General features: G+C 44.6%; 1 protein-coding gene across 1 annotated transcript in view; it reads left to right on the top strand.

The window, feature by feature from the left end:
- LOC130129512 (partitioning defective 3 homolog) overlaps positions 1-26,977 on the top strand; it is a 465,188-nt gene that overhangs the window by 139,869 nt on the left and 298,342 nt on the right. Inside the window, exon 3 of the mRNA XM_056299064.1 lies at positions 15,930-16,113. Within this exon, the coding sequence (XP_056155039.1) occupies positions 15,930-16,113 (184 nt within the window). The remainder of the gene's footprint in view (positions 1-15,929; positions 16,114-26,977) is intronic.

Genomic DNA, 26,977 nt, shown 5'->3' with positions numbered 1-26,977 from the left:
GTTCCGCGAGAACAGCAACGTAAACCAATCTCCAGACTTGTGTCTGCTTGTTTGGAGATTAGGTTTCTTTAAAGCACTCGTGTGCCCGTTCGCTGGCGTGCAAATTCACCCCACCCACCCACTGCCACCACCACCACCACCACTACTTGCGCTCTCATGCACATGCACACACCCTCAGACCCACAAGTATGGAGTTGGAAATGGGATGTAATGCGTGTGTGTTTGTGTGTTGCAGCACTTTTACGCATCACATTTGCTTTGCAGAATGCGTCATCGTCGTCGGGTTTCGGCCAGTAAGCCTTCAGGCTGCGCTCCCTCACTTCATGCTCCTCCTTGTGACAGGACCTCTGAAATATGCATATTTCTCTGAACACCAAGCGGAAGGGGGGGGTTGTGGGTTGGGCGGAGGGCACTGTAGGGGTTATTTGGAGCTCTTGTGATGGCAGGTCCGAGTGCTCTGGACCTATTGTCTGAATATTTTATGGTTTTAATGAGCAGAAAAAATACAGCACTAAGCACTTTGTTGGTGTGGTCAACTTACAGTGAGCTGGAAATAAAGTACGGTAGGAAGAGGATGAAATATTGAAGACGTGCTGTGTGATAACCCCCGAGAGGAGGCAGGCGCTTCCTACGGACTCTCACGACTTTGACTATGACCCTGTGTACAAAAAGTCCAAGGTCAAAGAAAGACTATGGGTAAAAAGAAAAGAGGTTACTTTTTTTTAAAGAAAAATCAAACGATCAAGTGCATTTAATTAATTGAACAAAAAGATCTGCCATACTTGTGGCGTGCACTGGGTTTGTATGAACCGTTTGCTGAGTGCTGTCCGTGTGCTTGAGATGGACGGACTTGCTCTTACTATTTGAGAGGTCTTGGATGAATCCATGGGTGATGGATGGAGAGCTTCACTATTCAAAGGGGAGAAGAAGATGGATAAATAGATGGATGGATAGGTGCGGGGTAGATTAACGTATGGCAACTCTTGGCTATTATTCAATGACTTCCAAGACCTTGGAGTTTTATGGAGTAGCAAAGTGGCTTTCGCCAATTCCACAGTTACTTTACCTGAAATAACGTTGGGCCCTTAGTGCCCTTGCATGGAAATGAAGATAAATGGAAGGGAGGGGAGAGGAAAGGCAGGCCTGTTTGTGTGTGTGTGTGTGTGTGTGTGTGTGTGTGTGTGTGTATGTGTGTGTGCATGCGTGCATTTTGTGTATGTGTGGTGGAGTCCTATAGAGTGAGAGAGAGAGAAAGGGAAGAAGAGGAAGAACGAGTAATGATAGTGGTGATGAGCAGCTATTAGAGGCCTCCTATGCAAGGCTTAGTGCAACTAATTTTCAGTGCTTATCCATTAGATATGTCATCAGACTGATATTAAACTTATTTTCCCTTTTCGGAGTGAAAAACTTTGAACTTTTTCTATTACCTACCTTCCGCAGAGCCATATGAGGTGGCGTGGCATCTCATTCGATGTGCCTCTCACATTAGAAGGGCAGATGGGTTTCCTGCAGTTGAATCATGTCAGCCGTCCTTTCCACTCGGCTGGGAGAAGCTGTCCTAGCAGATATGGATTAGAGTCGGGAGTGCGAGCGAATTGCATTCGGGCCCTCAGTGCAGCCATTACAGGTCCATTGCCTCCAGTGGCAATGTGCAGGTACCCTGTGCTTTCTAATGGCCCCCCCTTGTCTTAAGTTGTTGGTGGATCACGCGGTGTGTCCTCAACAGGCAGGGACGGCACTTGTGTACTGGTGCCAATTGGCATGGCCACTCTCCCCGGCAGATCACAGGGTTCGTGTTGAGGAGTGAGGAGGGGGGGGGGGGGGGGAGGGAAGGTGGATGTCAAAACAACCCCTCGTCCCCCATCGGCTGCTACCTCTCTCCTTCCCTACTATTCACCTCTTCTCACCATCAGCCTTCCCCGCTTCTCCACCCTGCTGCCAAAAGCCGCCGGGAGATCAAAGGAGGCTGACATGAAAGGCTTTCTAGAGATTCTGTCTGTTGCTCGGTAGCCCTGCTGTCCTGGTTACAGATATGGAAATTTAGGATCCCAGCCTGCACCTAAGCTAATGCATAGCATCAACCGTCTCTCTCACCCTCTCCCTCTCCCTCTCCATCTCTTGCTCTTTCTGTCTCTCTGTTTTTTTCCTGCATCGCTCCATCCTCTCCCTCTTCCTTCTCCCTGAATGCTGAGGGCTCCGGATAAATCAGGGTTGATTGACAGCTGCTGTGACAGTCAGCGGAGCTGATTGAGAGTGGCTAGGTGCCAGCCTGGCTCCAAGGCTTATGGCAGCATCATTGTTGTAGCTCCCAGCTGGGGAAAGAGACCCTTGGCCTGCAAACCTGTCTCTCTCTTCTCTTCTCTCTCTCTCTCTCTCTCTCTCTCTCTCTCTCTCTCTCTCTCTCTCTCTCTCTCTCTCTCTCTCTCTCTCTCTCTCTCTCTCTCTCTCTCTCTCTCTCTCTCTCTCTCTCTGGCAAAAGTGTGAGTGAACGTGCTGAGTGGTCATGTGAGTGGTTTTTCTTTTTCTTTAGCTGTAAATGTTGTAAAAAGTGTGTAGTGTTATTTTTGTGAGGTGTTTACTGTTTTTGGTGTCTATATGGGGGTTAGGGGTTTAGTGAATTTTTTGTGTGATTTTTTTTCTCCTTTTTTGCGGACAGCCAGTGTTTTCACTGGTCGGCGTAATGGCAGTGGACATTGAGTTCACCAGACTGACAGGGCGGCATGGCATTAAGATATCACCAAGTTTCGCTTCTTCAGTGGAAAACTGTGTTTTGGCTGTAGCTGAAGCTGTTGGTCTCAGCAGCATTAAGTCTGTGGCTAGGGTGAATAGGGCTGTGGTGATTTTTCTGGACGAGGTTGACAAAGTTAAGAAGGTGGTTACAAACGGAATTAAGTCAATTTCATTTGTAAAGCCCAACATCGCAAATTACCAATTTGATAGGAAAAGGCCCTGCCACCACCTGACTTCTTTTTAACACGGGAGTCCTGTATTTTGAGAGCTGAGAGCTCAAGATGGACTATATGGTTTAAGGAGATCAGACAGGTAAGATGGGGCAAGCCCATTTAGGATTTTATAAGTCAGCAGAAGCACCTTGAAGTCTGATCTAACATGGATAGGACACCAATGAAGGGAGGCTAGAAATAGTGTCATAGAGTAAAATTTTCTATTTTTGGTAAGGATTCTAGCTGCAGCATTTTGAACCATCTGAAGACTTAGTACGAGCAAGTGGCAGACCTGAAAACCGAACATCAAGTCTGGATGAAACAAATGCATGTATTAGAGTCTCTGCATCAGCCATGGATGGGAAAGACCAAATTTTAGCTATGTTACGTAAGTGAAAAAAGGCAGGCTTGGTGATTTCTTTAATGTGCTTATTAACACTAGAACGACCAAGGCCATCATTTTAATGGTTTTTGGATTTTCAAAGTTTAATAACTTTGTGGGGGGGGAAAAAAGAGATAGAGACCTGCCGCTCACTGAATGCTCCTAAAATTGCATATATATGCATTAAACTGAGTTTTAGATCAATTGCACAAAAAAAATATAAGATCTACGTAAAACGTCCATGAGCAGTCAAAAAGATGGCTTGTAATTTGCGCGTCATCTCACTATTTATGACATGTATTGGTTGCGTCATTTCCTTCGCGAAGTTCATTGATCTGTCCTAGAAACACATTAGCATTCTCCAGTGCAGGGTAATAGTCTAAACTTGATTTTTGATTATCGCCAACATGTCTGGGTACAGCTGCCGTTTCAGACGCACTATGACTACCACCGAGGCGTTGTAGTATTTACAGGCGTTGGACAGCGGCGATTTTAAATTGTTTGAAAAATTGTACTAAAGTTGTTAAAATGTTAATTTTGGTGTCAATTGTTTCCTAACAGACATACTAACAGATGCAATGCATTAATACTATCTCCATTGGGTATTTATCTTGTCAGAATATAGAGTTTAAAAACTGGCGGTCATTTTGACCGCCCATGGTCGTTTTAGGTAGAAGTGAAATTGTGGTCATTCTAGCGTTAAAAGAAAGGCTAAGATCAAACGTAACACCAAGATTTTTGGCTACTTAACTTTGTGAAATCACAGAGTTATCGAGCGTTGCTGTTACTTGATCAAATTGGTGTCTGTGTCTAGCAGGGCCAATGACCAGCATCTCAGTTTTATCAAAATTTAAAAGCAGAGAATTTAGTGACATCCAATTTTTCAACGCAGCCAAGCAGGCCTCTAAATTAGTTATTTGAGTACCATCATTAGCCCTTATAGGCACGTACAGCTGAGTAGCCAGGCCACAGGCCACAGAGGGTGAAGGTTAATAACCTAATCTCACACCCTCTTACCTTCAGTACAGGTGCTCCTCAGGGCTGTGTTCTCTCCCCCTGGTTCTTCTTACTTTACACCACCCACTTTACATCCACGGATAGTTCTGTGAAAATAATGAAATACGCAGATGATACAACCATTGTAGGCCTCATCTCCAACAATGATGAAACCCAGTACCGCACTGAAGTAGACCAAGCTGTCACTTGGTGCGCAAACAACAACCTTCTGCATAATACAGCCAAAACCCAAGAACTCATTATTGGCTTCCGATGCATACCGAATCCCAAAACACCCATACAAATGAACGGAGACCCCATCACCACCACCAACTCTTTTAAATTCCTTGGAACATACATCAGCAATAACCTGAAGTAGAAAATTAACACTGAACACATCATTGCAAAAGCTGAACAACGACTTTACTTTCTTAGGCAGTTTAAAAGATACTGGATCAAACATCAACTGCTCATTCTGTTTTATTCAGCCATTATCGAGTCCATCATAACATCTTCGATTACAGTATGGTACGGTGGCACGGACAGTCAAACACGGGGAGAAAAAAAACTGCAGTGGATTGTCAACAAGACATCTAAAATCATAGGCAACCCACTCCCCTCAGCTGAATCTGTACATACTCACTGTACTGTAAAGCGAGCAAAGAAGATCATCTCCAACCCCTTACATCCTGCTCATCACCTCTTCCAGCTCCTTTCCTCAAGGAGACGCTACAGGTCACTGTCCACTAAGACTAAACGCTTCACAAACAGTTTTTTTCCCCTAGCCATCAGGACTCTGAATTCCTCCCTATAGTCCTCTCCTCACACACCATCCACCGAATCGTTATGCATGATATGTGGCGTGTCTGTTGTTGTCCATGTATGTATTGTGTTGTAGAGTTGTACTGAATGAGTACCGAAAACAAATTCCACCGGCCTTGGTCATGTGGCTAATAAAACAATCAAATCTAATCTAATCTAGCAATGGAAATTTGTTCCATGGTTGTATGGTTTGGCCAAAAGGTGAAAGCTAAAGAGAGAAAGATAGAGGGCCAAGAACCGAGCCCTGAGGTACGCCATATTTAACATCACAAAATTACGATGTAACATTATTATAGCAGACACACTGTGTTCTTCCAGATAAGTAGGGCTTTAACCAAGAGAGAGCTAGGCCAGAAACATATAGATTACAGTTTATTCTGTTGAATAGTATACAGTGATCGGTGGTGTCAAAGGCTGCGCTGAGGTCTAGTAGTAGAAGCACAGAGATGTAATCAGAGTTCATAGTAAGTAGAAAATAATTTTACCATGCTGGTCAGAGCAGTTTTAGTGGAGTGACAGGTCCTAAAAGCAGATTGAAAAGGTTCATATCGATAGTGTTCTTCTATATGGGTCAAAAGTTGTAGATACACAACTCTCTCTAGTACTTTAGAAAAGAATGGAAGATTAGAGAATGATCAATAGTTATTAGGAGATCCTAGATCGAGGTGCGGTTTCTTAAGTAGAGGTTTGACCACAGCTGTCTTAAAACTGCTGGGAACAATGCCAGTATTCAATGATAAATTAACAATGTCTAGCATTGTAGGTCCAGGAAAGGACGGAGATCTTTAAAAAGTTTTGCTGTTAAAAGGGTCAAGTAGGCAAGTATTTGGTTTAGAAGCTGACACTAGCTTAGTCAAAGTATCAAGAGAGATATTCTCAAAAACTGTAATAACAGGGACGATCAGTGACTCATTGTATAGATATGAATCTGGTAAGACAGGATCTTCAGCAGTATCTGGAGTTGAAGAACTAATTTTGTGTCTGATCTCATCAACCTTATTGCAGAAAGTCTAAAAACTAATAGGCTGTGAATGGTGAGCAGCTAATAGATGGCTGTTTTTTTTTTATAGTGAATTTAGCTACAGTGTCGCAGATAAATCTGGGATTATGTTTATTAACATTGATTAAGCGAGAGAGAGATATGCCGCTTTCACAGCTGATAGAGCACACTTTTATTTCAATACACTCATGCCAAGATAGGTTAAAAAAACGTCCAATTTTGATTTACGCCATTTACTTTGCAGTCTCCTGCAGGCCTGTTTAAGAGCACATGTCTCTTAATCGTTGTAAATAAATCGTTTGTGTCAGTAATGCCGCTTGCCACTCTGGCAAAAAATTATAATGCTGTCTAATGTGGCCCTGTTTATTAGGGGTTAGATACTGGTAAGAGAATTGTCAAGACATGGGAAAATTGTTTCCCCAATGGAAAAAGTATTGTCAGGGTGTAAATCGCCCCAGCTGCAACATGTTGTTTCTCACAGACGATTTGTTATATGATTCTCAATAACAGAACTAAGGAACTGAATCTAGCTTTCAAATTAAGAATTGATGTTTTCAATTACATTCTGTTTGCAACATCAGAGACTGCAAAATGTTTTGGTTATGGTAAGGAGGGACATCTGATCAGGGATTGTCCAGAAAAACCATCTGGTTTTGCTGAGACAGCGAAGGAGGCAACATCGGGAGAACAGAACCAAACTAAAAATGATGAAACAGGTTCAAACAGCAAGGATTACGTTGCTGATAAACAGAAAAGCCAATCCAGTGCCAGTTATGAGAAGAGTCCCACAAACAAGAGTAATGAAAAACAGGAGAAAACAAGTGGAGTTCACCAAAACAGTCAGGAATGTGAGGATGTGATTCAGGAGGAAAATGAAATTGTCAATGGTGGAACTGTGGCAAGGGGTCTTTTGGCTGATGATGAGGAGGCTGACATGGAGTGTGAAGAGGCCAGTCTCAGAGTATCACGGCATAAGAGAAAACCCAAAAGTACGCAGAGTTGTTCACAGGCAAAAATAGTGACAGTTTGTAAGGAGAAAGAGTCAGCCAAACAGAAAAAGCTGAGTCTGAGTCCAGCATGGAAGATGATAGTGCTGCTGATAGTGAGAGTGAAATAAAATCTGCTGCAAAGAAACAGAAACCACAGGGAAGCAAGTAGAAGAAATAAAACAGGTCCTACAGAAAACAAAAAACATGAAGGGTGTGAGAGTGGAAGACTACTTCTCAGATAAAGAAGTATTTCTGGATTCAGCCAAGTTTCAGATGAGAAGTAAGGGAAAGGGAGGCTTTACTGATCAGGAGATTTACAGTTGAAGAAGATTGTTCAGAAACTCAGGAACTCGGCAATGATGACATTGAAACAGGTTAGGGAATTCTCACTTAATGTTGCTGTTTTTTAGCTTGAGCTTCTTTCTCTTCATCAAGAGTAATTTTAAAAGTGGTACTCTGGGAGCATACCGGTGGCTCACCTGGTAGAGCACATACCATATAAGGTCGAGTCCTTACTGCAGCGGCCTAGGTTTGAATCTGGCGCAGGCCCTTTGCTGCATGTCATCCCCTCTGCTGCCTTTCCTTTCTCTCTCTTCTATTGCTATTTTAGTAAAGGCAGAAAATGCCCCCCCCAAAATAAACGAAGAAAAAAATTGGTACTTTTAATTTAAATGGGGTAAGAGAGCTGCCACACTGTTTCATAAATAAACCTACAGTCAAGTTTGTCAACAGCTTAGCCTACACCACTCAACTACCTTTCACATTACTGCAGTATGGCTGACATGAATGTTGCCCGGCTTATTTAGGCTATTATTTAAGTAATGTATTTCACGTGACAATTATCAAATTACCATGAACAAAGATGATCTTGTCGCAGCCCGATCTGTGTCAGCCGTTGATGTGAATTGCGCATGCACACAGTTGACTTAGATTGGGCAGCAACAGTATCAAAATAGTATGTATGGGTGGGTGGGAGTCTTGAAAGTAAACGAGAAGTCGATCGTATTTTTGCAAATCAGCAAATCATTACATATTGTAGATTATAAAGTGAAGAATAGTGGATTTTATGTGAATAAGCAGATGCCGGAGTCTAGCCAGTAAAGCAATCTAGCCGAATTTAAAGATTTTCTTACTGTACTGGATTATATAAAAGCATGGACCATTGTCTGACACTCTGGGGACCAAGTTTACTGCTGATCTCAGCACAGGAGAACTGGACCAACACTGGTTGAACCAAAAATAATAACCTCTGTCATTGTTTTCATTATATAATAAAGCCGGTATGCCCGCGCATGTGCGACACATCTATGGTTGACTCAGATCAGACCGCAACAGATCTCTGTCGTGGGGTACTGCTTGGATCAACTGATTGTTTTGGTATGTGATATTCCAAACACGTGGGTTGCCAACAGTGGAGTTACAAACTGTGCGACAACGCTCATAACATGGTTGAAGGATCCATCTTCCATCTCATTGATACCGAGTTATCTACAATTAGCTCATATTGGCTGATATTGGCACGCCAATTTCTCGGTCGGGCTCTGTTATTTTTAAATGCTTTTCTTCTTCCTGTTGTTATTGACATCATTATTATCGCTGTTTTTTTTGGGGGGGGTTCCCCCTTATTCTGCCCAATTGTACCCGGCCAATTATCCCACTCTTCTTAGCCATCCCGGTTGCTGCTCCACCCCCTCTGCCAAGCCGGGGAGGGCTGCAGACTACCACATGCCTCCTCCTCCGATACACATGTGGAGTTGCCAGCCGCTTCTTTTCACCTGAGAGTGAGGAGTTTTGCCAGGGGGATGTAGCGCATGGGAGGACCACACTATTACCCCCAGTTCCCCCTCCCCTCCAAACAGGCACCCCAACCAACAAGAGGAGGCGCTAGTGCAGCAACCAGGACACATACTTACACCCAGCTTCCCACCTGCAGACACAGCCAATTTTGTCTGTAGGGACGCCCGACCAAACCGAAGGTAACACGGGGATTCGAACCGGCGATCCCCGCGTTGGTAGGCAACGGAGTAGACCGCTACACTACCCGGACACCCATTATCGCTGTTTTTATTATGTTTCCTTCATCATTGGGCTTATTGTACTGTTGCTTTTCATGAATCTCATTTTATCCATGAATCATTCTCCGTCTCTCTTTTTTCTTTCTTTCCCTTTTTTTTCTTTCTCTCTCTGCTTGTCACTTTCATTCTGCCCCACCCACTCCACCCAGCCGGATCTGAATCCTCAGCTTTGCCACCTAACAATTAGACGTGCCATTCTCATCTGTACATCGCTAAAACTTTTATCCTTTTGAAAACTTGAATGAAACTTGAATGCAAATCGGTACTCGTTGTTTTGCTGCCGCTGGGAAAGTTTGAAATACTGAGACGTGAAATCGTAGAAGTTCTAAGTGGCCATGACCAATTGCCATATGGGGGAAAGTGTGTGTAGTTTCACTGCGTGGCTACTCGAGTCCTGTCTTCAAGTCCACAGTAGGGAATGTGTTTTTTTTTCCCCTCTGGCTAAGAGTGTCCTCTTCTCCATGGTGCAGATGGAGGAGAGGAGAGGAGAAGACAAGAAGGAAGCTTTTAGAGGGGCTCGTCTTTGAATCTGGCAACCTGTGCTCTCCAGAGACACTCCATACATGTGGAGGGTGGATAAGAGTGCAAATGAAATAATGTCACTGTGACGAACGGGGTTGTAAAAACTCCGTCATAGTTTATTTTTTACCCGTCTTATTTATTTTTTATGTTTACCGCCATGTTTTGCGCTGCGTTTGTATGGATTATAATGCTAAAAGCCAACACTGCAACAGGCCTTACTTGGGGTGTGCTTAGCAAAAATAGTAAAATGGAAGGATTAACAAAATGGCATTTGATATCAGCACCTCTCATGTGCACATAAGCAACATTGAATGTTGAATGCACTTTATGCTATTAGCCTACTTTACACAGACTGCAAAATAACTATCATGTAGGCAAAGTACTATAATGATGGTTACAGTACTTGTCTACCTTTTTTGTATTGTGAATTGGATGCGGGCGGCACCTTTTTTGTATTGTGAATTGGATGCGGGCGGCACGATCGTGCAGTGGTTAGCGTGGTTGCCTCACAGCAAGAAGGTCCTGGGTTTGAGCCCCTGGGTAGTCTAACCTTGGTGGGTCATCCCCGGTCGTCCTCTGTGTGGAGTTTGCATGTTTTCCCCGTGTCTGCGTTGGTTTCCTCCGGGTGCTCCTGTTTCCTCCGACAGTCCGAAGACATGTAGGTCAGGTGAATCGGCCATACTAAATTGTCCCTAGGTATGAATGTGTGTGTGTGTGTGTGGGCCCTGTCAGCCGTGTCTGCCGGCTCACAGGGCCGGTGGAAAGCTGGCAGACACGGCCAATTGTGTCCATAGGGACACCCGACCAAGCCGGAGGTAACACAGGGATTCGAACAAGCGATCCCCGTGTTTGTAGGCAACGGAATAGACCACCACGCTACCCGGACGCCCTCACATTAGAATTTCTGTATGAAGATGAAATCATTTCAAGTCAGTATTATTTGAATTGCTCTGAATCACAATTTAGTCCCAGAGGGCATTTCAGTCATGGTTTACAGTGAGTACAATGTATGGCAAACCCTTGTCCTTAGACCTTCGATTGGGATAAGGAAAAACTCAGGGGGGGGGGGGAAACCTTGTCAGGAAAAAAAAATGGAGAGACCTCAGGAAGAGCAACATAGGAGGGATCCCTCTTCCAGGATGAATGCAATAGGTGTAGAGTGGATGGAGTAGACAAACAGTAACAGATTAGCAATAACCTCTCAATAAATAGCTTGAAAAAAAAGAATGACATACATAGCAAAATAGTGCAAAAAATATAAGATTAATGCATACATAATAGCAAAACAAGTGAAAACTTCATGATAATACGAGCTATAGGGAAGCAGCACAAAGTGTATATAGTGAAGAGTCAGGTGTCTTCCACATATGCCACTACATATAGGTATGTATGATGGGCAGGTAGGGCCCCATACATCAACACTAGTTAAGCACCACGGAGCCCTGGAGGAAGGATAGCTCTCTCATACACACGGGAGGAAAACTCTGGCTCAGCACTAACAGGAATGGAGAGAAAAGTGCAGAGAGCGAATGATGCATAGTCACGAATGGTGCAAAATTACTCACGAATAAAAGCAAAACAAGCAGCCGCAGAAGTTTTCAGGAGGCCAAAGATCCTGGATTCTTCTTAATAGTGTTTTCTTTCCTCTCCCTATACTGAAAACTTTCCACCCATGTCTGTTCAATATCTATCTTACTTTCTTGTGTGCGCGTTTTGGTGACATGAAACAATTAAGGTCAGAAATCAACTGCATCAAGATGGACGTTCCTGTTCATTTCAATATAAGCCTCACATTGATGCCTATCTGCGTGACACACAGTGACAGGGCAGGACACTGTCTTATTCTCCAGGGTAGATTCTTGTACAGATTTGTGTTATCAGAGTCCATATGACATGTGTCATTCAACTCAACACTCTTCTGTGCCAGTATGTATTCAGCCTTAGACATAATAGTATGGCCATGCTGATAGTATCCCTGTGGGCATAACTATGGCTACACATTACTGCTGCTGCTCCATTGTAATGTCCACTATAAGAGGCTGAGATCAGTACTTTTTTTTAGGACCCCCCCCCCCCGAATTGTGCTTGGCCAATTACCCCACTCTTCTGAGCCGTCCTGGTCACTGTTCCACCCTCTCGGCTGATCCGGGGAGGGCTGCAGACTACCACATGCATCCTCCAATACATGTGGAGTCGCCAGCCGCTTCTTTTCACCTGACAGTGAGGAGTTTCACCAGGGAGACGTAGCGCGTGGGAGGATCACGCTATTCCCCCCAGTTCCCCCGCCCTCCCGAACAGGCACCGCAACCGACCAGAGGAAGCGCTAGTGCAGCGACCAGGACACATACCCACATCTGACTTCCCACCCGCAGACACAGCCACAGCCAATTGTGTCTGTAGAGACGCCCGACTAAGCTGGAGATAATACGGGGATTTGAACCAGCAATCCCCGTGTTGGTAGACAACGAAATAGACCACTATGCTACCCAGCCGCCCCTGAGATCAGTATTAACCGTAATTATTGACTCTGAGCCTCATGAATTTCCAAACCAAAATCTCAAAACATCTTTAAACTCTTCAACAACAGGCAGTGTTTTAAATGAATCACAAATACTGAAATCTTTCAATATTATCGTATTCAGCAATGACCTAGACAGGAAACTTAGATTGTGAGATATTGTCATACTCAATTAATGATGACGGCTGATTCTCTCTTGGTCTTTTTCTCTTTCTCCCTCCCCCTTTTCTGTGTTTCATCCTTTCAGCTGGTCACTATCTCCAGTTTGTTGAAAGGTACAGGGAGATTACTGGGTTTGCTTACAGCATGCTAGCGATGGATACCCACACCTGGCCATATAGTAGAGAAGACCATCACCCCATAAAAAAAACACCCCCTGCGCCCCCCCCCCCCCAAAAATACCCTACAGATTTTAGTGTCCAGGGGATTTTCATGTCTCTTGTTGGTTTTAGGCCAAACGGGCACTTTCAAGAGTCCATGAATATTGTATGCGGGATAAATGCTGGCCCATTTGATTATGAAATGGGTGAGGGTGTATTGGAACATGTCAGAGCATGTGGAGTGTTTCGTGAGAATAGGGACGGCGTACTAAAGTGGACCTAATTAGAGTGATTTGGAGTGTATTTAGAAATAAATCACACTCAACCGCGCGACACAACAGAGTTCTCCACTTCTCTAAATGGGCTGTTGGCAGGCCGAGGGCTTTTGGGTCACTAAATTCTCCGAGCCTTGTATGAATGGGGCCCCGATTACCTTGTCATTAATGTTTCATTGGCTCAAATGCTCATTCGGGGAGTGTAAATACATCTCGGGAGAGCCCTGTACGCTCCCCTATATGTTCACAACAGGCTTGCTGCCTATGCATAGCGTCGCCATGGCTTCTTCAGCTGATTCTGTCGACACAGAGCTGAGTTACGGCATCTTATCCAATAAGAGAAGTTTAATACCGAGTCAGCCTGTGCCTATGAAACCTATACACATGGCACATGTTTATTTTGGAAAGGCTCAACACACCAGCAAAGCAATCATAAAACTGGAAGCATATGCAGACTTAGAGCTTTGGTGATTAATAAATGTCGGAAAAATGCCTCATTTAATTTTCTGGATTTTGGGGGGAAAAAAGCATTCTCATTTTGTAGCACTGTGTCTCCTCCTTTATGGCTAGACTGGCCAGCAGGACCAGCCCTACAACCGCGAACGTCTGCCGCGGATCACGTTTGGACTGACTGAGAGAACAAGTTACACGATTCGGCCGCTGGATCAGTTGACCAACGATGTCACCGAAGTCACATGATTGCTCAGCTGATCAACAATGGCATTGGTAAACGCAGAAGTGGGAATTCCCCTATTGGCCATTGCTCTTTCAAAATGAACCGGCGCAGCGGTTCCAGTTTATTCCACATTTATCGCACGCTAACAAACAGAATATATTGCTGCAGATGGATACTACTGAAATGCTAAGAACGGACTATTTTTACCACATCTGTTGTTCACTTAAACAGTCCAGCATGGAGCGGAGTAGGAGAAAAACCAGCTCTCCATGTGCCGAGAGGCACGAGGGAGAGCACCCAGTCAAAGCACCCCAGGTAACAGTCGCTCTGACAAAACACTTCATGCAGAGGGAGTCTTAGAAACATGAGAGACATTCACAGATAGACACAGATGAAAGAGGAGGGGGAGTTAACAGATAATTAGACTAGTTATAATTAAAATTAAGTTCTCGTTCAAATCAAACATTCAGAGATACGAGTGGAAAGTATTGTTCTTGCAACTGCATTCATAACCCGAATGTAGCGCAACATGTCACGCTAAGGTGTACTTTAGTACACTATAACAACAAATATTTCTGGACCAGTACAGAAACCTGCAGATGAACATTTAATGTCCAGGAATTCACATTATAGACACTACCACTTATGATCCCTGCAACAAAACTGACCACAGTTTTGGACTTTGACCATACACGGTCCAGCTCTATGCTAGGTTTTGACCGAGTCTTGTTGACCGGGTCTCAGCTCTGCACAACTCTGTACAACTTGAGGAATGTGGTTTTGGGATCAGAGTGGAACGTGATCAGAGTCAAACGGGTACATCATAGACAGCAGATACTAGCAGTGGTACCAGGATGCTAGGAGCCATTCCAGGAAATAAATGCAGTCTGCATTAATTGCGGGGAGCCAGTGTGAGAGATGTCACTGTGAATTACGCCGATGGTAAACCATATGGGCACATACAGGCAAAGACATCAATTCAGCATGCTCTCTCTCTCTCTCTCTCTCTCTCTCTCTCTCTCTCTCTCTCTCTCTCTCTCTCTCTCTCTCTCTCTCTCTCTCTCTCTCTCTCTCTCTCTCTCTCTCTCTCTCTCACGCACATACACACACACAGAATCCTCTGTGAGTGAATTAAGTAAAAAAAAGAAAAAGAGCAGGGGCTTCTAAACTTGTTTATATGCAGATTTCTCCACATCAGGATGAAGGAAAAACAGCGTACACGTGCAAAAACACTCTCTATTTTTATTCACATACAAATACCACGGCGTTTACACAAAGGTTGTTAGCACACGACTGCGTCTGACATCCTCTTTGTTGTTACTTCCCCCCACACGCATGGCCTTACACAGCACGGATCAGTAGTTAACACAAAGACACGTACAAAGGCGTCCCTACATGTGCTCTATAGGACACATGCCGTTGTTCTTGTGTGAGGCTTTAGGCAGCTGCAGGGTTGTGAGTGTTGTGCCAGCCTGGAATAGAGGGCTTATCTTCTTGCATGGGGGGTTTATTAACAAGTACTACTGTGTGGAGCACCTCCAGACGGTGCCTTAGGAAACCACTTGGCAGTGCCAGCTTCACCACTCTCTGTCTGCTCTTGTCTGTCTTTCCTGTCCCCCAGTTTCTCTCCGTCCCCCCCTCCCTCTCTCTCTCTCCCTCTCCCTCTCTCTCTCTCCCTCTCCCTCTCTCTCTCTCCCTCTCCCTCTCTCTCTCTCCCTCTCCCTCTCTCTCTTCTGTTGATTGAAGTCCAAAAGAGCACTTGACTGGTGTGTAGTCAGCCTGTTTTGACTGTGCCACAATATTTCATATTCAGCTGAAAGAGAAGCAGATCTTTGTGTGTCTTTGGTGTGTGTGTGTGCATGCGCGCGTGTGTGTAAGCGAATACATTTATGCGTGACACAGGATAAGAGACAGAGACGGAGTCCAACGAATGGTCAATATATATTTCTTTCTGTTTATTAACCACACTGAAGGGGCTGTTTCTCAAGAAGCAGGCAATTTTGCAGGGTGTGTACATTTTACAGTGTTCAAGACTAATCACGATATGCAGCAGGGGACCTGTTCCCTCCCCTGCCTGGGAAATATGGCAAAGCATCACCTTCACAGAGATGAAGCAGACACTTTTTGGATGAGCCAAATATGGCAAGCTGGAATTTGCACTTTACACTTTTCTGTTACATATCATGCGGGATTAAAGTGCCTCTCTTTCTCTCTCTCTCATTCTCCCCCCCCCTCTCTCTCTCTCTCTCACACTCACACTCACACACACACACACACACACACACACACACACACACACACACACATGTACAGTACACATGCTGTTAGTTTTCTTATGCCTGAGTGCGTCCTTAATTGACCTGTCTTCTTCTTCCTTTTTTCCTGTTATACCCTCCATGTCTCTCCCCCTAGCTGGTTGCAGTGTATGAGGAGCAGGACCCTCACAATGGAGGCGATGGCACCAGTGCCAGTTCCACGGGCACTCAGAGTCCAGAACCCTTTGCCAGCGAGCTGAGCTCCGTAAACGTTGCATCAGCCTTCCAGCCCTACCAGACCAGCAGTGAGATCGAGGTCACCCCGTCCGCCCTGAAATCCAGTGAGTCGCTCTTCAACAGAGGCAGCAGCTTCTTTCTATTCATGAGGCCGAACTTCCCGCTGTTAAGACGCTCCCGCCTTTGGTGGGAAATGCTTTATAAGTGTATATGTAGTATATGTGTGATACAGTTACATGTTCCAAATAACAATTTGTATATTTGCTGGCAAAAACAATCAAATTTTCTTAATCAGATTCTTACTATAGAATATAGAATCTGCCAGCTCAACATGCCTGCATCATGCTTATCCTACTTGATGCTGCCATTGCTAGCAGAGTAATACCAAAAGTTTCCCACCTATGGAGGGTTTCTTCCTTGTGGAGTTTCCCACTGTGTTATCTAAGGATGTATTCTACACAACAGTAATAACATCTCAAGGACAGATAAGACAAATTGTTTGTGACTGGACAGTCACATACAGATAAATCACATACAATTAAAGCAAAACTTTTCTTGTTCCATGTCATGGCTTTCTGTACAATAAGTATTAGTTTTGAACTGGTCCTTTTCAATTTTACACTTCGTTATTGACTCTAAGAGGATTCCCTCTTGGGAAACATGGTGTTAACTGTTGATAAGTGCCATGAATTAGTGAAACACGCAGAAAATATAGCTTACCCATGTCCGTTTTCATGAAAATACAGTTATGAGAGCTTGTGTAGAAAGAGTCAGGGCTGTGGTTGAGAGCTTGTCAGGCCTGTGTGGTTTGTCCAAAGACCGTCTCTGATGTGAGTTGAGCAGGTAGGTAGAAACTGAGACAGTGAAGGTGGTGGAACGATGGTGTATCGGACACACAACCAGGAATGTATATATACACACACACACACACACACACACACACACACACACACACACACGCACGCACGCACGCACACACACACACACACACACACACACACACACACACACACGTCCTCAGCCGTTCCATATATTCAAAGTCCATGAAGTGGAACAAGCTGACAAAGACCTGTCTTTGCCTGCAGAGAACGTCTGAAACATTTGGCACAAAACAGCAGACATACGCACTCATACACACACACACACACACACACACACACACACACACACACACACACACACACACATATTGACACACCCGCCCACTGAGTATCAGACTCAATGGACCAATATTAACATACAACAGTATACCCTGCTCCTTCACTCCGAACACAAGCGCTCATCCTTGACTTGTGTATCAGACTGAAGAGATTTATGGAAACTGGTCCCAAGAGTGTCGCGACAGCAATATGAGAGTATGAAAGGAAGCCAGCAACATGGTGTAGGAGGCTCTCGCTTTCTGAGCTACTCTCTGAAAACACATGGCGAAGCAGGCACGAACACGGCTTCGTAATCACAGAGATGTTCCCTGTATTAACCCCATTTCTTCTCTGAGTCCTTGGTTGGGTTTCACTGTTATTTTGGCAAAAACTGCACAGTGGGAGAGCCCGGGGTGTCCGATAGTCCAGTCTCACAGGAATCAACAGTCCTGTTCTTCATTGATTGCTGAAGGTTATTGTGAATGTATTTTGCTCTTGTCACCTACCCCTGCTGCGACTGATCCTGCTGTTCCTAAACCCAGCCCCTCAAAACCACTGGTCACTGACAGACAGCAGCAAGGTGACCTTGTATTTGGAAAGACAGCCCTTAAACAGAAAGGAAGGAAAGCACTTTCACACGCACACACACAAACACACACACACACACACACACACACACACACACACACAGACCAACAGTCTGTTCCTCCTATATACTGTAAAACGCATGGCTCCCCTTCACTGCCTGTGAAGGCAACATTTGATAGATAGATGGATGGATGGATGGATGGATGGATGGATGGCCAGCAGTGGTTTGTTTCTTTACTTTTTAACTTTTAACAACTCCTACAGACCTTTTGGATTATTCTAATTGATTTCATGGTTTGCCTCTTTTATGAACTCTTACCCGATCATCGATTGCTTTACTGACGCCCTGCACCCTTGGTGAGAACCGTGAGGACTCAACCCTCAGCTGATGGAGCTAATGGCTAATGGAGATAATGGCTAAGGGAGCTAACGGCTAATTTCCACTTTTCTGTTAACATCAACTGGTTTAATATCACTATGCCTTGTGAGGACTGCCTAAAAGCGATAAATGGAATTACTAAACTCAAGGCTGATATCCGACAGCTCTCAGATGAACTCCGAAAAAAAGGTCACTCTTTTATCCAATTTTATTGACACTGCAGCCACACAGTCCAAAATGATCTGTTATGAACTCAGCCATCTCCATTACCATCCTCTGGGACCCATCATCTCACTGCTGGCCCTCCTCCTGCTCCACTACCATCTCACAGACTACCTGGTCGGAGGTGGTGGTCAAACATGGCAAGACAGATAGACCCCGAGCTGCCTTGCCTCCACCCATAAACCTCTCAAGTTACTTTACCATGCTATTGGCTGATGCCATGGTTCACCCTGTTGATACCCCCATGGCCGTTGCTGTTCCCGTGGCTGATGTTGCTACTTCCCACATGGAACTGGTCCCTGCTCCTCCTACTGCAATGGCTGCCCTGGTGGCCAACCCACCTACCGTTCCCACTGCCATCAAGGGTCCTCCTGCACCGTCCTCCCTGGCGTTCAGGCAGGTTAGTCACTCCCAGTCCCAATGCTGCTTCCTCAGGCCAACAACATTCATCCCCTCCCAAGACTCTCCCTGACAGCGCTGTCAATCAGTCACATCCCCACCCCATACACACACACACACACACACACACACACGCTACTTTGATCAGTGGGGACTACAACATGTCTGCAACATCCATTTTGTAAATACTGTCACAAGCTGCTTTCCTGGAGCTGCTGTCCCTGACATCCTGGAGAATCTCCCAGGACTCCTTGATTAATTTCCCACAATTATGACATTGATAGTCCATGTCAGCTCCAATGACACTGCCCGTCAGCAGTCCGAGCTGAAAAGATGATTTTATCTGTCATTTTAATCCCCTTAATAGTTGTGGAAAAAACGCTTTTATTTCTGGCCCAATTCCCACATTGGGTCATGGTGTGGGGCGTTTTAGCAGAATTTTCAGCCTTCATACCTGGCTCCGGTCCATGAGTAAAGTGTGCAACATTGGTTTTATTCATAACTTTGAATCATTCTGGGAGTGCTGAAGAGATGGTCTTCACCTGAACGTGCAGTCACATGCTTTCTGCTAATATGTAGCACGCTGTTCTGTCGTCCACACATGATTGACTATTTACATCACACATGCACCTTCCTGAGCCCTCTTTTCCCCCTTCGCCCACAACAATGACTGTTGCATCCCTAGCTCACACCAGCTACCGCTTGTGGTATGATCGCTCTACTCTTCTATCTCTTCCCATTCCTGACCTTATTACCAACAGACATCATTACCCTCACCGTTACCACAACAAATGACATGTGAATCAGACCAATCTCCGTCCCCTTCCTCAATCCTCACAAACCTGGCCTAAAGCAACGTCATTTGAAGCTGGTTTTGCTCAACACACATTCATTCAATAACAATAGCCTGATTCTGAATGAATTTATGACTGACAGTAACCTTGATTTCCTCTGCCTCACTGAAACTTGACATAAGCCCATGGACTATTTCTCACTAAACCAGACCACATCCAAAGGATTCACATACATTGATAAACCCGTTCTTGAGGGGTGGGGAGGTGGTGTTGCTGCATTTTACAGGAAGGACGTTAAAACAACCACCATTTCTATTCCTCCCGCTCATTCTTTCAAACACATTGCTTTCAAACTCTGTTCCCACTCCCTCTGTCACTGCCATTATCTACCCCCCAAACCAAACCTATCCTTTCTTTCTGACTTCTCTGATTTTCTGACCCAGCTATGTGCCATCTCACCTCCTGGGTGATTTTAATATCCACATTGGTGATAGATTTAAAGTCAGTGTCCTCACTGGCTTGAAATCGACCATAGAATTCCTGGAACTGCTACAGTGTTTCAACTTCATACAACATGTCAACTTCCCCATTCACAGCCGTGGCCACATCCTGGATTTGGTCTGCTCCACTGGTTTCACAATACATAAACTCTCCAGCCTCAACCTCAATATCTCTGACCACCTGGCAGTCACCATGGACATTGACATCCCTATCTCCATCCCAAAAGTCCAATTCATAATATCCTTCAGAAATCTCAAATTTATCTCCCCTTCAGCTCATTCTGCCGCTCTTGCCAGTAAAATGTCTTCCTCCCTCCCGCGCTGTCTGATAATCCCTCCAATCTTGTCAATTACTATAATGACTCACTCTCCTCCTATCTTGATCAGCTGGCCCCCATTAAAACCAAAGTAGTTTCATTCACACATTCAACTCCATGTAATGCTCCTGAACTCCATTAAATGAAATCCCGTAAGCGCCAGTTCGAAAGTCTTGGCAAGAAAACTGGTTTGGCAAGAAAACTGGTTTAACAGTGCATCTCCAAGCCTACACAAACTGCCTTCAACAATACAAAGACGCTCTCATCACAGCCCATCCCACTTACTTCTCACACATCAATCTCTCTGGCTCCACCAACCCCAAAGCTCTCTTTTCCACAATAAACAAACTTCTCAAACCCAGTGACAATACCTTCAATTTCTTCACAGTTAACAAGTACAAATCTTCCCTTTCATTTTTCCAAACTAAAATTGACGCCATCTACAGCAACCTGACCACCTTCCCTGCCCTCTCCCCCTTACCACTCAGCCCCTGTCAAAGTTCTCCCCTGTGTCCCAAACGGAGTTGTCCAACTTCATGGTTGGAATGAGAAGCTCCACTTGTGTTCTGGATCCTATCCCATTCATTCAATCTTGTTAAGGTCTGCCTCCCAGCTATCGCCTCACTCATCACTGAAATCATTACCTCCTTCTGCTCTGGGTCTGTCCCCCATACAGTTAAACTGGCTGCTGTCACCCCACCCTCAAAAAACCCGGACTCAACCCTTATATCATGAGCAATGTCCGGCCCATCTCCATTTTCTGTCAAAAATACTGAAACATGTTGTCCCCTCCCAACTCAAAGCTCACCTCACCGCCAGCGACCAGTTTGAACCACTTCAATCTGATTTCTGCTCACAGCACAGCACAGAATCAGCCCTCCTTAAAGTCACTACCAACCTCCTCTCTACAGATTCTGGCCACCTCAGCATTCTCATCCTCCTCGACCTCACTGCAGCTTTTATTGCCATCAGCCACACCAATGTTCTCTTCCACCTTGAATCCTCCCTCTCTGCCATCTCCTGGTTAAATTCATATCTCACAAACAGACAACAGTTCAACAGCATCAACAACTGCACCTCCTTCACCGCTTCTCTGCCCCAAGGCCCCCCCCACCAGGGTTTGGTGCTTGGTCCTCTCCTGTTCATCCTTTACATGTTCCCCCACTACTGCCTCACTGAAATCAAATCATGGATGCAAGCCAACTTCCTCAAACTAAATTGTAATAAATCTGACATGATTATTATTGGTCCCAAATCCCTTACCAAAACAACTCACAACTTATGCCTTACCATCGATAATGCCACTCTGCCCCCTTCCCCACACTTCCACAACCTTGGAATAATTTTGGACAGTAACCTCTCCTTTGAATACCATGTCAATCAAATCACCAGAACTGCGTTTTTCCACCTAGAAAACATAGCTCGTCTCCGCCCATCACTCTCCATCTCTGCTGTTGAAACCTTGATCCATGCCCTCATCACATCCAGAATTGACTACTGCAACACCATTCTCTATGGCTCATCATCCAAAGTCCTAAACAAACTCCAGTACACCCAGAACTCTGCTCTCCACCTATTCACCCACTCCTGTTACCACATCACCCCTTTTCCAGAACCTCCACTGGCTCCCTGTCCCACAATCGTTCCAATTCAAAGTCCTTCTCACTCACAAATCCCTCCATAACTAGGTCCCCTCCTACCCCACTGACCTGCTCCACTACCATACTCCTTTCCGCAGCCTTTGCTCCTCCAATGCTAACCTCCTGTCTCCACCACACAGGACCAAGTACTGGACCTGGGGCAACAGAGCCTTCTCCATTGCTGTCCCCTCCCTTTTGAACTCCCTCACCAAATACAGCTGAGACTGCACTGATCTGTCCAGATTCAAATCATTAATCAAGTCACCTCTTCAGAATTGCTTTTAATGTATGATTATGCTTTTGCTGTATTGCTTTTATGTTTATCTTAACATATGTAAAGCGTCTGATTATTTTGAAAAGTGCTGTACAAATAAAATGTATTATTATTATTATTATTATTTGTATTATTATTATAAATAGAGAGCGCAAGTGAGAGAGAAAGAGATTTTTTTTTGACTGTCCACCAGCAGTATGTCCAACATTGCCTCCAAAAGTAGGGTAATTATATCTATGCAATGGATAATTGCCCTAAGAGATATAGAGACAGATACACAAGCTGACAGACTGGCAACATCGAGGCAGCCAGACAGATGAACAGATGACAGACAAACTGAGGAGGGAGTCCCTCCAGAGATGCAATGAGCAAATTACCGGCAGCAATAATACGTATCAGACATCAGAGTGTAGCAGAGGCGCCTTTGGCAGCTGTGCTCTGAGGCAGAGAATTATGGGTATTTAAAATCATCTTCTTCAGAGGCATATTGATTGTGTTTTTTTTTCTCTCCAACTCCCAAATTCAAAACAGTTATTAACTGTTTCAACCCCCCCCATCTGCCCTCCACCCCTCCCTTCCCTCCATTTCGGGATTCCATTTTACATTTCCTTGCTAACGCGTGTGCAGAGCAGGTCAAACTGCTAATAACTGGATTGGAGATGAGATGTAAATTACAATAATGAATGTAATTTTGTTGTAATTATTCAAACGCCATTCTGCCTCCACCCGCTTAGCACGGCAGTCTAATCTTTCAAAAGTAAGGAAAATGTTTGAAACTTTAAATTAGTTGAATTTTGATGGCGTAAGTTGAAGGCTTTATTGTTTGTTACTCTATGAGGCCTTGTTTACTCAGATGATCCAGAATGGCAGCCGGATTGATCTCATGATAGCTATAGTTTTACAGTCAGTATTTACTGATAATTTTGTAGGTTTGAACATTTTCTTAATCGGTTCACAGGTATGGCACACAGGGACAAAGACAACAAGAAGTGACCACTCTTGTTTAGAGAAAGTGAACGTGTGTCTTTGAAAAGTTCCATTATATATTAAAGACAAACTCACAAAACCTACAAGTGACTTTGCTGGAGTCAACCCATATGAATCTTTGCTCTTGGTCTTCTTCATTTACTAACAAACATACAGACACTGATTGGCACAACATTACAACACGAAAAATTAGCCTTTGGGATTTAATGGTTGCGTTATGCCTGTTGCATCTTGCCTCTTATAGAAATGGTACCCATGCAACAGGTGATCTACCTGGGCACCATCACTATCATGCCTCCTCCTAGGCTTGGCCTTGGCTTTCTCAGCTCTTATTGATTTGCTGTAGTGTTATTGTTGTTGTTGTTTTTTTTTTGTTGTCAAGAACCATACCTGAACATCAAAGTCTTTATTTATTTATTTATTTATTTATTTATTTATTTATACTCTATATTTCTTCATTTTGGGTGCAATAATCCAATAACCTCAAAAGTTGACTGATGATAATTGCTTGAGAGGCACATCTGTAAAGAAAAAAAATATTGAAGTTCTATTGACAGGAGCTGAAATTGCACTGACCTTGGCGCCAAACAGCTTTAAAGTAGTAATGTTAGGGTAGACCAGAGTGATTGCTGTAACACTCAAATGATTCACACCCCCCCAATCCAACAGATCGAACCATCCTAACGTAAGTCGTGACTTGGCTACTTGTAGGGAGGGTAACCACGGGCATCCACGCAGCCTTAAACCTTACTGGCTGCTTGGCTTTCCCCCTAGCCCCTATTGGCCAAGAGTACCAGCACAATGACGAATCACCCACTTTTACCCCCGGCCCTCGGTGAATCTTTGCGGTGACAGGGTTGCTTGGCGGCCATTAGAGAGATTGCCTGTGGGGAGAAGTGTGGACACCTCTGGAGGTTAGGGCCTTTATCTAATCAATTTGGTTTAGTGGTCCGCCAAGGAGCAGGCTCCCTGCCGCCAGCCAAGGCCGTATAGAAGTCACTAAAGCACAGGAGATATGCATTGACACTGACAACACACAACACAAAATGCACTTAGCTGATATTGACCTGCAGCCAGATTGCCGTGAGAGTGGAGTGCCTCACCAAAATTCCATATAACTTTCTCGAAACAGAGGAAAGTTCAATAATGCTGCCAAATTTCGTTTTGTTGACCCATAAGTTTGGAGCCAAGAAGTTTGAAGAACTTTGCAACTTAACATTTCATTTTAGATTGCCATCCCAGATTTGATCTTTAATGAGAGAACTCCCTCTCACATTTTGAGGGACATCCAAAGGCAGTGATTGGCCATTATAGATAAACTATCAGGTTTACGTTTGAACTGCAAGCAGCCAGGTCTGATAGCAGGCCTTGATACTGATCTCTCTCATCCCACATTAATTCATTTCTTTCTTTCTTTCTTTCTTTCTTTCTTTCTTTCTTTCATTCTTTCATTCTTTCTTACGCTCGCTCTCTCTCGACTTCTATTCCAAAAGCTTCTCTTCAATCTCTCACTTCAGTGGTGAGGAGCGCAATGTGATGCAATGTGATTCTGAGACATTCGATATCAAAAGAATCACAGAGTTGATAACAGTGACAGCGAATGTCTGATTGGTTCTGATGGTTAGTCTTGACGGTGAATTCATATTACTTGCAAACAATCTCCTCTTTTCTCTCTGTCACGTCCCTCTCTGTTCATCTATCTCTTATTCCCTCACTTTCTTTCTCAGTGAAATCCTGAGAATCTCTCAGATCCTCATCTGCCATCATTGCTCTGGAGTTGAAAATGTTCAGATTGATTAATTTCAAGCTCACGGTAAGACCAAGAGCTAAATTGATGGACTTCAGCTTAGTTATGTTTATGGCTTTTAGAGCTCTTTTGTACTGTTATTGTGGGTTGATTAGTTGTTTGAAGTCCCAGCATGATAAATTGAATTTGTGTTCCTCAGCCCAGTAATCCACCAGTTCAGCCCCAACATCACAATGCAACCCAGTGTCAGATCTACGCAGATCTGCCAGTCCTCTCTATGACGGTTCACAACCGTCCTCGGTACATTTACCGTTGCACAACACTGCTCAGTTTGCTTTACAAGAGCATACTCAAGTTGAATACACATTAGGGTAGTGTGGATGCTATCCAGTATATCTCGCTCCACATAAAACTTCCCATCATTAGCAAGCAGAAAGCACTTAAAACCCACAGCCTCCCGTGAGACTAAGTACTGCTTTCCTCTGCTTGAGTCAGTCTATTAGGGGTCTATTAGTTATGTCAACTCTTCATCATACACACACTAGCCCACTATTAAAGGGGGAGGGGGGGAGATAGCAGGGAGTGTCCACAACATGCCTTAAATAATGCTGTGGCATGTGGGCATGTAGGGCATTCAGTTCAGAGTCTGAATTGTAGTCATAAATATATCCAAACTGTCACAGTATCATCCCGAAGCTTATTACAGCTAATTGTTGCAACGGCTGGCGCCATTAAATGGTTAATCCAGTGTTTTGGTAATGAAGTGTGAAGTGCTTGGAGTGGTAAAAGTCCCCACTCAGCACCAGCGGGAGTGTGCTGGTAGTACTACTCCTACTACTACTGCCAGAATCCCAATAAAGCCATAGCCGCACAGCTGAATAATACTGAGGTGTGTGTGTGTGTTCATGTGGATGTGGATGTGTGTGTGTGTGTGTGTGTGTGTTTGTGTCTCCCATGGCTTGATGTCAGGGGAAGGATCTGAGTCAGTTTTTCCCACGCTCACACCCCCCCCCCTATTTTCTTTCTACTACCTAGTCCCAACTGTCCTCTACTACAGTGGTGTGTGTGTCTGAGCTGGAAGGGGCAACACAAGCTGCTCCTGTCAGACCTAAGGCAATACAGGAGCTGTTCAACTCCTGATGGGGAAACAGTAATTTCCCCCACACATTATCACAGACATGTACACAGTTTTTTTGTTCGTTTTCTTTATTAAGGTACTCATACAGTGCTCATTAGGTACACACACACGAATGCGCACACACACACCCTCTCACACATAGGCGCACACAAACTGCCATAACCCTATGACAGAGAGCATGGGAAGTATGACTGGGGGTTAACGTTGTTGGACAGAGTTTGTTTTCCCTGAATCTTGTGTCGTCTTAGTGCCAGACACACAGCCACTCAGCAGATATATGTGTCTGCCTGTCTGCAGCTGAAACATAACGTCTCTTTCCACTTCTGACCTCTCACAGGGCTCTTAATGTACTTGTTGTTTAGTCCTGCGTAAGCTCTGAGATTTACATAGTTCAATTTAAATGTCCCTATGGTCAAAGGGGGCGTGCTCCCCAGCCGCCCGCAGGACTGGTTGATTTAGCCTTGTGTCCAGTGGTTACCAATGGTCACTAGAAACATACCACCATGTTGTATTGAATTTCAGCTGCCAACGTATGGAAATTAGATATTTTTTCATTCGACCAGAGAGAAGCTGACAACATTTTGGTGAAGAGAGGGCGTCCGAGTGGTGTGGCGGTCTATTCTGTTGCTTACCAACATGGGGATCGCCGTTTCGAATCCCTGTGTTACCTCCGTCTTGGTCAGGTGTCCCTTCAGACACAATTGGCCATGTCTGCAGGTGGGAAGCCAGATGTGGGTGTATGTCCTGGTCACTGCATTAGCGCCTCCTCTGGTCAGCCGGGGCACCTGTTTGGGGGGGAGGGCGAACTGGGGGGAATAGCGTGATCCTCCCACATGATACACCC

This window comes from Lampris incognitus, chromosome 19 (assembly GCF_029633865.1).
Source record: "Lampris incognitus isolate fLamInc1 chromosome 19, fLamInc1.hap2, whole genome shotgun sequence".
Lineage (NCBI taxonomy): Eukaryota > Metazoa > Chordata > Actinopteri > Lampriformes > Lampridae > Lampris > Lampris incognitus.
The sequence above is the reverse complement of the archived record's forward strand: the minus strand, read 5'-3'. Positions and strand labels throughout refer to the sequence as shown.